This window comes from Loxodonta africana, chromosome 6 (genome assembly GCF_030014295.1).
Source record: "Loxodonta africana isolate mLoxAfr1 chromosome 6, mLoxAfr1.hap2, whole genome shotgun sequence".
NCBI classification, from domain to species: Eukaryota; Metazoa; Chordata; class Mammalia; order Proboscidea; family Elephantidae; genus Loxodonta; species Loxodonta africana.
Window position 1 is genome coordinate 87,220,838 of NC_087347.1, and position 12,770 is coordinate 87,233,607.

At 40.1% G+C, this 12,770-nt stretch overlaps 1 protein-coding gene across 1 annotated transcript in view; it reads left to right on the top strand.

Moving 5' to 3' along the window:
* The window catches only part of ITGB6 (integrin subunit beta 6), an 82,899-nt gene that overhangs the window by 59,105 nt on the left and 11,024 nt on the right, over window positions 1-12,770 (top strand). The window contains exons 11-13 of the mRNA XM_003406002.3: window positions 328-550; window positions 4,666-4,763; window positions 9,978-10,097. Of these exons, the coding sequence (XP_003406050.1) occupies window positions 328-550; window positions 4,666-4,763; window positions 9,978-10,097 (441 nt within the window). The remainder of the gene's footprint in view (window positions 1-327; window positions 551-4,665; window positions 4,764-9,977; window positions 10,098-12,770) is intronic.

The following is a 12,770-nucleotide window of genomic DNA, read 5'->3' on the forward strand; positions in this document are numbered from 1 at the left end:
GTTGCATGCTGCCATGTCGATTCCGACTCTCAAATAGTTATCATAGGCTTTCTGGATTATTTTCATTTGGTCATAAATTTTGTTTGCTGTAGCCTCAGGTCATCAAGTTAGTCTTCAATTAAGAGACAAGATTGATAAAGTCATGTTCAGCAAAATACTTTTCGTAAAGCTTATCTACACTCACCCAAAAACACATGTACACGCACTCACTATTATCATCTTTTCTTCAGTCTTTCTGATGGCGTGTAAAGGCAAAGAAAAAAATGACGGCTCCCAAAATCCACCAGTGGTCTTGGCCATAAGGAGCAGGAGTGTTTTGTCTTGCAGATAACGGCGACTGTGACTGTGGCGAGTGCGTGTGCAGGAGCGGCTGGACGGGGGAGTACTGTAACTGCACCACCAGCACAGACTCATGTGTCTCTGAAGACGGGGTGCTCTGCAGTGGGCGAGGGGACTGCGTCTGTGGCAAGTGTGTGTGCACGAACCCCGGAGCCTCAGGGCCCGCCTGTGAACGATGTCCTACCTGTGGGGACCCCTGTAATTCTAAACGGTAACATCTCCATGTTCTTCAGTCCCTTTTGTCACTAGTTTTCACTTCAAAATTATAAAGCCATTTTATAAACTCAGACCACGGATTATTTTTGCTGTGGCTGGCTTTCCAAGCATCCATTAATACACACAAACTCACAGGGCCCCCGTGAGCCTCAGCCTGGAACATCAGCCTCTCATTTGCCTCTCTCCCCATCCTGATTCTCCAGGCCCACATTGTCACATTTCTGAGAAAGTCTATCATGGGGGAAAACCCTGGTGGAGTAGTGGTTAAGTGCTAGGGCTGCTAACCAAAGGGTCAGCAGTTTGAATCCACCAGAAGCTCCTTCAAAACTCTATGGGGCAGTTCTACTCTGTCCTGTGAGTTGGAATTGACTTGACAGCACTGGGTTTGGTTTTTTTTTTTTCTATCATGGATGGGAAAGTTGAGCTGATGTCCCACACTGATAGCATCAGGTTGACTCTGGGTTACAATAGCAGTCACACATAAGGAATGCCCTGGAAGTAGACTGACTACACCCAAGGGAAACAAATAAGCTTCTTTCTTATCTAGAAGTTTTTAGCCTGACCTCTTACTGATTCTTTCCTATCTATAGACTCATGGGAGCAAAGAGGCAGAAAGATGGTCTTGGCTTACAATGCCCTCCCTCTGTTTTTACCACTCTTTGATGCTTCTCTTTGGTTGTCATTATACACAGCTATTGTATATTGTATTTTCTTTTATACCACGTAGACAACAACGAAAACACATTTTCCAGTTTTCCAGTAAGAACCTATGTCTCTGATTGGCAGCTAGCTTCGTAATGAAATTGGGGAAAATTTGTAGGTCAAGTCAAGCAACTTTCCAAATTGGCTGTGTTATGAGATTGCATTGTTATGTAATGTGTTTGCCATGTAGCAAATAGGGTTAAGCAGTTCATATTTTCATTAATACTGAAATATAAAAAGGTGACATTTGCATTTCTGATATAAACAGAGTGAGAAAATCATCATTCACTCAGTGGTTACATAGCATTCAAGTGTCAAAACTTTTCTGTCACTGTAACCTGGCAAACTAAGACATATGCCCAGAGAAGGTGTGGGGACATGGTTAGAATTATTTGAACAGAATTCATCATAAAATGTCCTTTCAAGATTTGTTTCTTCTATTTTTTTTTTAATTTTATCCTCCATGTAAACTCGATTCCATCTTAGATCTGATTTATGAAATACAAAATTAACAATCAAGGAGTGTGAATTTGGGGAATCAAATAGAATGATCTTCTTGGTGTTTATGTTAATTTTGAGATAAGTCCATTCTTACATCTATTCACTCATGCATTCATTTATCCAATGGGTATTGACGGAGCTCTGGTGGCATAGTGGTTAAGCGTTCAGCTGCTAACCGAGACGCTGACAGTTGAAACCCACCAGGGGTTCTGCGGGAGAAAGATGTGGCAGTCTGCTCCCATAAAGACTGATGCATTGACACTGAGTGGATTCCTACCCCTAGGGTTTCCAAGGAGTGTCTGGTAGATTCAAATTGCTGACCTTTTGGCTAGCAGCCCTGCTGTTAACCACTGTGCCACGAGAGCTCCCTATAAAGATTACAGCCTTGCAAACCCTATGTGGCAGTTCTGCTCTGTCCTATAAGGTTACTATGAGTCAAAATCAACTCAACAGCAGCGGGTTTGGTTTGGATTGGTGTGGAGTATTTACTCTATGCCAGGAATCATGTTAGACCATAGGCTTGCAGTGATGACTGAAGCACACAGTTCCTGACTTTATAGGTACTGAGAGTCTAGTGTGAAAGACAGACTTTTAACAAGGTAATTACGGTGATATCTGGTCTGACAGTTACAATAGGGGATATAGAGGGTGCTATAGTGGTGGTGTAGTGGTTACAAGCTACAGCTGCTAACCCCCTCCCCCAAAAAAGTCGGCTGTTCGAATCCACAAGGCACTCCTTCGAAACTCTATGGGGCAGTTCTACTCTGTCGTTTAAGGTCGCTATGAGTCGGAATTGACTCGACGGCAGTGGGTTTATAGTGCCTGGAAGCCCCAGTGGCACAGTGGTTAGGTGCTACAGCTGTTAACCAAAAGGTCAATAGTTTTAATCCAGCAGCTGCTCCTCGGAAGCCCTATGGGGCAGTTCTACTCTACCCTGTAGGGTCGCTATGGGTTGGAATCGACTCAACAGTAACAGGTTTGGTTTGGTTTGGTTTTTGGTTATAGGGCCCTGAGGGGAGCCCTGGTGGCACAGTGGACAAGTGTTTGGCTGCTAACCAGAAGGTCGGCAGTTCGAACTCACTGTGTGGGAGAAAAGATGTGGCAGTCAGCTTCCATAAGGGTTACAGTCTTGGAAACCCTATGGGGTAGTTCTACTCAGTCCTATAGGGTTGCTACAAGTCAGAATCCACTCAAAGGCAATTGGTATAGGACCCTGAAGAATTCCTGCTGGCACAGTGGTTAAAGCACTGGGCTGTTAATCAAAAGGTTAGTGATTCACACCCACCAGGCACTCTGTGGAAGAAAGATATGTCATTCTGCTTCCATAAAGATGACAGTCTTGGAAACTCCATATAGCAGGTCTACTCTGCCCTATAGGGTGGCTGTGAGTCAAAATCTACTCAACAGCAATGGGTATAGGGCTCTGAGGAGTCCCTCGGTGGCATCAAGTGTTAACCACTTGACTACTAGGTGAAAAGCTAGGGTTTCCAACCCACCCAAAGATGCCTCAGAAGACAGGCCTGGCAATCTGCTTCCAAAAGGTTGCAGCCTTGAAAACCCTATGGAGTAGTGCTTCTCTGCACACATGGGGTTGCCATACATTGGAATCAACTCAAAGGCAGCTAACAACATAGGGCCCTGAGTGGTGTAAGTGGTTAACAATCAGCTGCTAACCAAAAGGTTGATGGTTTGAACCCATCCAATGCCACCTCGGAAGACAGGTCTAGTGACCTGCTTCCATAAAGATGACAGCAAAGAAAAGCCTGTGAAGTACAGTTCTACCCTGTAACACATGGGATCCTCATGAGTTGGAATCAACTCTACAGCAGCAGGCTTGGATTGTTTGTTTTATAGAAGTATATTGGAGAGAACAGCTCTGCCAAACTAGCTGGTGCAGCCATCAGTGATGATGCATAAAGGGGTAAAGGGCCTTAGTGTTTCTACCATCTCCACCAACCCCGTGCAAAGCCATTCCAAATAAATACACAATCTAGGTAAATGCATATTCTTGTCCTCTGTTCCCACCCCCAAGGAGATTGCTGTTCCTATGCCCTTCCTGTAGAAGAATTCTGAGCCTTCCACTGCAAGGGAACTAAGTGATGAAAGGACTGGAGAAGGCTTGCCTGAGGAAGTGCAGTTCCAGCGGAGACTTGATGAGGGGAGGGTGTGTCACGAGCACTCCGAAGGGTGTCCATCCCCATGGCCAGAGTGAGAGGGAGGCAGCTGGGTGTGTCCACCTTAAGAAAAATTCTGCAGTTTAGGGTTATTTGTAAAGTGACTTTCAGCAAAAGATTAATTTGGGGTCCACATTTTACTTTTTGTTATTTTTATTATTCATTTTTTATTAAAAAGCCTGCATTAATGCAGACCTAGGCTGGGATCATCAGCTTTTCAAAATACCACCACCACGGCTTGGACTCACACAAAAGCATTACCAAAAACTGAATTTTTAAAATAATCTTTTATGACATATATGAACATCAACAATCATTCCTGGAATTCTTGTTAAAATGTAGACCATTCCTGTAAGGAAATTCTAGTTTCTGATCATATTTTAGCAGTGTAAACTTGCGACAGGAAAAAAGTAAAAAGAAAACACAGCTAAACCAAAAACAGTTTTTCACTCATCTTTTTTAATCAAAAACAGTCATTACAGATAAATGGGTAAGTAGTTATTATCAAGGCTGGTTCAGGGAACATATACAGCAATTACTGAGTGAAATTCAAAATAACGCCTTTTAATCTAAGACATCACCCAACCATCTTTCTAAAAGTAACAAAAGGCAGTGACACCTATGAGAGCTCTTAGAGCACAGCCCACAATGACAGCATTAAAGCAGTATCCCAGCCTGCGTATCCGTTGTCCACCAACAGGAACTGATAAACTCTGTTGAATAATGTTCACAGGAGCTGTATTGAATGCCACTTGTCTGCAGATGGCCAGTCCCAAGAAGAATGTGTTGACAAATGCAAACTAGCTGGTTCGACCATCAGTGAAGGAGAAGGTTTCTACTTGTCTTAAATTGCTTTCATTTATTTTACATAGTTCCTGAGAGGCAAAAAAAAAAAAACCTTGTCGAAGTTTGTAACAGGGCTTTAGCTCACCTGACATTAGTTTTTAAGAGTAAATTTCATAAGGCTAACACTTGATGCTTTGGAGTACAATTTAAACTCATGGCTGTTCTATCTGACTTCAGCTCTGTTGCCAAGTTCACCTCTGCTTAACAAATAGAGACTTCCAGAATACTGAATTTTTTCAGCTAGAAAGGAAGAAAGTTGAAGAAATAGCTAAGTGTTTAAGCCCTAAACCTGGAATCATCCTCTATGATCTGATTGCCTTATTTCAAGATAGGACCAAAAAATATAGAGAGATGACAGATTGGATGGACGGACGGACGGACGGACGGAAGGTTGGATGGATGGATAGGTAGCTAGGTAGATAGCTAGATAGCTAGCCAGATAGCTAGATAGATGATAGATAGATATGATAGACAGGTAGATAAGTAGATAAGCAGATCGATAGATACAATAGCTATGACAGGATAGGATAGAAAGATAGAAATATACATATATATAGCCATATACATATATATATACATCTCAGATACTGGGCAGCTTCTGTGGCTAGCGGCCAGTTTCTGTGCCTGGCAGTTTAGCAGCTAGGGGCCATTCTCCCTCCCATTCCTCCATATGTTTTTACTCCCAACCTTCCAAACACGAGCATTGCGTGGTCATCCTCAATTCTCTGCTGTCCCACCCCCAAAATACAAGTAGGGCATGTTATCTTTAACTGCTAAGCAAACTCTGCTCCTGTTTTTATCTGTCGTTTTAAACTTAATTACTTAAAATCTGATTCTTTCTAATGGTAAAATGTCGTCTCAAATATTAAAATAGATTGTATCTTAGCTGGAAAGACCATTTAAAACATAATTTGTGAACTTTAAAACAAAGACGATGACTGGCTCTTCCTGAAGGGCCCATCTGGATGTTTTTCTCTAACCACAAACTCTCCGCATTTTCATGCTGCTCAGGTAGAATTGCTGCCTAACAGCAGGCATTAGAGATGCAGCCAAGACGTCTCTCAGGCGAACTGAAATAATCAAGACAATAATTTATGTTGCTCTAGGATATGTATCTTGGATAGATGGAATTGGAATACAAAAATTAATCCATTTCCAAAATGGAATAAGTTAGTGACATTTATATTGTTTTTAAAATTATTTATATTGTTTCAAAATTGAGATTTCTGACTGTGCACAGTTGAGTAATCCTATTGGAAGGGCATGGTTACTGCTCGTAAAACCCCTAGTCTATGCTTTTCTGCCGCTCACAGTGAATATGCCACATGGCAGTAAATTGGACAAGACGGTGTGTACTTTAAGACCGAAGGTAAGATGTATTAAAAGCACTAAGTGAGGTGGTATTTGAGGCCTGTCCACATTAGTAACTAATACAAGTCTTGCTATGTTCTCTGAGTTCATCGCACAGCAAACAGCTGGGATATTTCCCAGGCATTTCTGAGAAACGAGTAAAAATTGCGGAAAATGCCCTGCAAATTATCAGAATTCAATTCCTTAGAAACAGGAGACATCTAACGGGCTGAGGGAAAAAAAGGGCTAAATCCTTTTTTGGAAACATGTAAATCATGATGCATGAGCAATGGAGCTTGCTGTGTTTAAGTATACAGTTTTCTGAGTATATCTTAAATGCTTGAATTTGAAAAGCAAGACTAGGTCTCAGGTAGCATTTAAAATGTTCACATTTTCTTTTTATGTAATTGACTAAATCATTTTCAAAATGAGGGACACGACTATTTTTATCTCATAAATTGAGAATAATACTTAGATGACTAATACCATTTAAATTACTAATCCGGATGAATTAGAGAGAAAAATATATTTTTCAGCCTGTGAATTGAAAGTCATTTTTCTAATGAGTCTTTTTATAAACCCTATTTGGAAGTTACTTGCCCAGTTATGCTACTGATCACACCACCTTGAAATCAGCACAACATATTTGCTCTTCTGCAGGGCTTTTAGCAACTCGCCCTTCCACAAACAAAGACATGGAGGGTAAAATAGTTAAACAATCATAACTTAAAAGTCTGTATAAACGGTTCCTCGCTCAGCTGTTTTTCAGCTCAGCTGTGGTGTCTTGTGTGACACATCTCATGATATGTGGTTTAACCTTATTCGTTCTGTTTTACTGAAAAAGTCCTGTTTTTCATTTAATTCATGGACTCAGCATAGTTACTCAAAGTGGGTCCTGTGGAATGGTAGTTCTGAAAGTGTTAAATGGGAAAGCAAAAAAAAAAAAAAAAACACTCATTGTCATATGAATTTTGGAAATGGGAAAGTGAGGGTTTGTTTTTGTTTTGTTTTGTTTTTTCTTTACAGAACTTCCGAAAGTTGTTATGCACCTTAAATTAAATGTACACTGAGAATCTTCAAGAAAGGCAAGGGGAAGAATTAGAAAGGATTCTCAAATTTATTTGACCTCAGAATGCTTTTTTTTTTTTGGTCTGGAGAAACCGTTTCCTTTGTGAACTGCTGACTTGGCCCCGGAGCTGAGGTCTCAAGCACATGGTTATCTTGATGCAATAGTGCAGAAGTTTTCTATTGTCCACATCGTTTTTAGACCTTCCTAGACCCCGGCCACCTCACCCCCATTCTCACATTTCTTCCTTCTCTCAGTATGATTTCGTGGAATGCCTGAGATCTTATTTTCAATGTATTATTCCAGAACAGCCCTGCTGGCAGTCACAACAGTGGGTAAAAAAGGATGGTTCAATTTTTTATGAACAACAAAAGAAAAACTTAGCAGCTAATTACGCAAATCTGTAGCCCAAGCTGGGCCCTTTCCTTGCACATTCAATAATACCATTTCAGTACCCAAACACTACAAAACAGGCTACATCTAGAGTTGTAACATTAATGAAAAGGAGTGGTGAAGTAATTAAAGCAAGACGGGAGTCATGACTCAAAGGTCATATTAGCAGTTCCATTAAAACTTAAATAATCCTGGCTGAGTAAATTAAGCCCCCCTCTGCTTCACTGCAGCTCTTTAAGAGAAAATAGAAAAGCAGGATTAATATTACATCTGAAAGGAGTATTATAAGCAGTCCACATATTTTCTACCTGACAATCAAATGTTCCATTAAGGATATTCAAGAGGAACAGAGTGGGTGTGCACTACCAGCTCTGTCATAGAGAGAGAGGGGAAGAAAAACACTCCAACAAGAAAAAGCATATTCCCAAGGCCTTCATGAATCCTAGTTAACTGGAATGGTGGGGCAGGAGGTGATGTCGTGAAGGCCATCTAAAAACGACCCAAAGTATGAATTATATATGCAGTGTCATTGCTGTCAAACATAAGAAATAATACAAATTTCAAGTAATGGAAAAATAATAAAAAAATCAAGTGTTCTCCAGAGGTTCCCAAACCTCTTAATCAGAATCACTTCATAAAAATACTTATTAAACAACCCATTAAAAACACAAGTTCCTCTTCATACCACTGACCTCTTGAATCAGAGTACCCAGGGGTAGATCCCCAGAATCTGTGTATTGGCTCCCAGGTCAATTAAACAATCATAAATATTTGGGAATGACCAGATGAGAATGATTTCTAACTAGAATTCCAAATATTACTGTGTAAATGGATGCTTCTAATGGGTTCACCCAGAAGGAAGGCCTGGCGATCTACTTCTGGGAGGTCACAGGTGAAAGATCTTCTGAAAGTTTCCATTGAAAACCCTATGGAGAGAAGTTCTACCCTTAAACACTTGGGGTTGCCATGAGTTGGAACTGACTCCACAGAAACTTTTTTTTTTGGTTAATGAGCTCAAAAATTGTTCATTTAAATCTTTCATTATAAATCTTATTTATACTGCTAAATGTTTTACGAGTCCCTTTTTCCACAGGTAATACAAGGCATATTTCTTACAGACTGTCACGAGCTTTTTATCTTATGTATTAAATGCAAATTTAATCTTATATGTTAAACACAAATACAACTTAATATTTCTTTCTATGACCATAGTATTTTTGTACCAAAAGTAGCCTATTATTTAATTTTTCTTTGTTAGAAAAGAAACACATGTGTTTGTTAGAGGAACACATGCAAACTCTGTTTTGTTAAAACCTTCTTTATTTATTCACCCTTAAGCTAATTAGAGAGGTTATAGGCCTAGCAAGTGTATGTCCAAGGTTATCTGGGACAGTCCTAATTTTAATACTCTGACCCCATTACACTATATTAGATCATATGTCTTAAAATTTCAGGTTAAGAACAAATGATCATTCTAATTACAGGTTTCTGAAAAACAGAGTATGTACCAATATTATTAATTTAAGAAGTCTTCAACTTAGAAATTAGGAGAACTGTTAAGAAAATGCTACATAATTTTGGCATAGGAGCTGAACCACTAGAATTTCTAATAAAGAGTGTTGGTATCTCAGATTGACCACGTTAACTTCATTTCCACTTTCTGTCATGAGATTCAATTTTTGCCTCTTGAATAAGCTCAACAAGAAAATTTTTCTATTCAGGAAAGATTTGAGGAAAATTGGATTATGTTTTTTAAAAATTTAAGAAACGGACTGTAATGAATGGTAGGCAAACTCTCATTCTGAGTTCACTTTAATCTGGGTTTTATTTTTATTCCGTGGTGCCTGAGCTACATAGTAGTTTAATATCAGTTTCCCGATAATAATTTCTATTTACCATTGTGACAATACATGACCAGAAATCTTGCATGTACCATTGTAGAAAAGACCCCTTTAAAAGTATCAGTATCAGTTTGGGTGTAGTCTCTTTCTGAAATGTAATCTAGGCGCCCTCCCAGATGCTCTCAGAAAACATATGGGCGTGCGCCACCCCCCCCCCCCCCGCCCTTTATAGTAATCAGGGCCATTCTATTCCCAGGGCAGCTGCTGGGACCTGCCTTAAAGTACTTTCACTCTTTTGAAATCCTGTCCTCATCAGTTTGATAGGTGCATTTGATGGTCAGTCCTGATTGACCACACCTGGGACTGTTCTCCTGGAACGTGCATAAAAACTCAAACCTCACTATGTGGGAAAAATTCTATGCCTTTTCTATTCCTGTTCCACAATGTTGAAAATCCCCATATGCATATTAAAAGGTAGTGCAACTTTGCTTTAAAAATAATCTCTGTTGGAATCTCATTTAACCTAGTGAATGACTCCTTTATCTGCAGATTTCTCAAAGGAGAGTTCTGTTTCCTGCTCTCTGCAAGGAGAAAATGACTGTCTCATTACATTCCTAATAACTACAGATAACGAGGGGAAAACCATCATTCACAGCATCAACGAGAAAGGTGGGTGGTTCGTTTTCCATTGTCAATGGCAAGTGATACTACACAGGAAAAGAGAAAACAATTGGAAAGCCATTTCGTGTAGCTTGTCAGGAAAGACATTTCCAAATTTTTGATGGAGTACCTCTTTCTCAAGCATTGAGAAAAAAAAAAGCCAAAAAACCAAACCCGTTGCTGTCAAGTGGATTCTGACTCATAGCAACCCTATAGAACAGAGCAGAACTAACCTGGAGGGTTTCCAAGGAGTGGCTGGTGGATTTGAACTGCTGACCTTTTAGTTAGCAGCGGAGCTCTTAACCACGGCACCACCAGGGCTCCACCTGTTAAAAGGTTTGATATTTTCCAACATCTCTAAATAAGACCAGATAACATCTCCCATCAACTCATCTTGGCTGATGAGCTGTAGAAAGGTGGCCCAATTAAACGAAATGCAAGCAAAAGGATTATCTTTAGGAAAGGCTATCAAGGAGAAGCACAGCAGTTAAAGAGTCTTGAATCCCGCAGACCTAACTTCAAATCCTGCTTCACCATTTAATAGCCATTTGACATTCTTGAAGATACTTGCCTTTTGGAGTCTCTGTTTCTTCATTTGTTAAATGGGGAAAACGATAATACTTTCTTCTAGGAGTTGACTGAAGGATTAAGTGGAATAATGCCTGTAAAACATGGCAGTGCATAGCCTACAGTGCTGGTCATTACATGATAAAGCTGAATCAGAAAAGACAATCACCAAGTGAGGAAGGATGTGATCTGTAAAGGATGTCAAAGAGCTGATTGCCTCTGCAAATTTTCATCCATGCCGCCTCATGGAGTCTGCTTGGGACTCAGGAATCCTCAAATAAAAATCCATCTCATATTTAGGGAAAAGGAGAGATAAGTTTATATTAGGCAGAGAAGAAAATAGTGATGAAGATAGTTTTATTTAGAAGTCAAATTTAAGTTGGCGTCAGACTCATCTGAGGTACTTGTTTTTTAAAAAAAGAAAAAAAAAAAACCTACATTCTAAGTCAGTAGACCCAATGTGTGGTCCAGGACTCTGCATTTTATAAACTACCCCAAGTGACTGTTTATACAGATGGTCTCAAAACCTCCCTTTGAGCATCTCTGCCCTGACAGCTTTGGCTGCTTTCTTAGATACAGTTGCCTCGCCTTTTCCGCCCCTTCCATGATGTGTTCTTTAAACCTTTCCTGGGAAAATGACAGATACAATAAATCAGACCTCAGCAGATCTTGTCAGTAACCTCCTACTCCCCCCAAAAGCTTAGATCCTAAATTCTGTCCCAGACAATAGGAGCAAGGCAGATGCATTAGACAGGTGTGTTTTGGTGTGTATGCTTGGGCATCAATGTGCTGATAAAATATTGGGTCCTGAATTTGAAACCAAGGGTATCAAATTGGTAACTCTTAAAGGTGTAAAATGGAACCCTGGTGGTGTAGTGGTTAAGTGCTATGGCTGCTAACCAAAAGGTCAGCAGTTTGAATGTACCAGATGCTCCTTGGAAACCCTATGGGGCAGTTCTACTCTGCCCTGTAGGGTCACTGTGAGTCAGAATCAACTTGACAGCAACAGGTTTTGCTTTTGGGTGGTTTTAAGGGTGCAAAATATAAGGAGCGCGAAAACCAAAGCAATACTAAGGTAACCAAAAAGATGTATAAACCAACCAAGAAAATATGTTGTTCTTCAAGTTGATCCCGACTCATAGCGACCCTATGAGAACAGAATGAAACTCTGCCTGGTCCTGGGCCATCCTCACAATCATTGCTGTGTTTGAGCACATTTTTGCAGACACTGTGTCAGTCCATCTCGATGAAGGTCTTCTCCTTTTTCACTGACCCTCTACTTTACCAAGCTTGATGTCCTTCTCCAGGAACTGGTCCCTCCTGCTAACATGTCCAAAGTACGTGAGACATAGTCTTGACATCCTCGCTTCTAAGGAACATTCTGGCTGTACTTCTAAGACAGATTTGTTCCTTCTTCTAGCAGTCCAGAGTATATTCAATATTCTTCACCAGCACCATAATTCAAATGCACCAATTCTTCTTTGGTTTTCCTTATTCACCATCCAGCTTTCACATGCATATGAGGCGATTGAAAATACCACAGCTTGGGTCAGGTGCACCTCAGTCCTCAAAGAGACATCTTGGCTTTTTAAATATCACATTGCAGAGCCTGAGGACCAGGGTGAGGAAGAGGTCAGCACAATACAAAAAACTCAGGGATGATTGTGAATGGGGCCTTGAAGCTTAGTGGGTGGAGTGCACCTGGAGACTTGCTCTTGAAAATTCTCATGTAAATCGACTTCTTTGAAATGCATATATATATATATATATATATATAATGTATCATTTAAGGAAATATACAGCAACTCTGCTGTACAAGGAGCAATTGTAATACTGAAAAAAAAAAGACCTCATCGTTATCTGTCTTATAAAGTCAAATTCTTCAACTACACCCACTGTTCGTGACTGATAGTGGCTTTATCAAGTTACCTTGGAATCAAAGCTGTTTCTTATAATATTGATTTTATTGGAAAAATTTGTTTCAAACAACAAAAACAAACTTGTTGGTTTGATTTTTTTTCAGCGAAGCATGCCTGCCTTTGACTGGTAAATGCCACTTCTTTACCGAGCTGTTGTTTTTATTCTTCCACACAGTTCTGGTGGCACATCAGCATG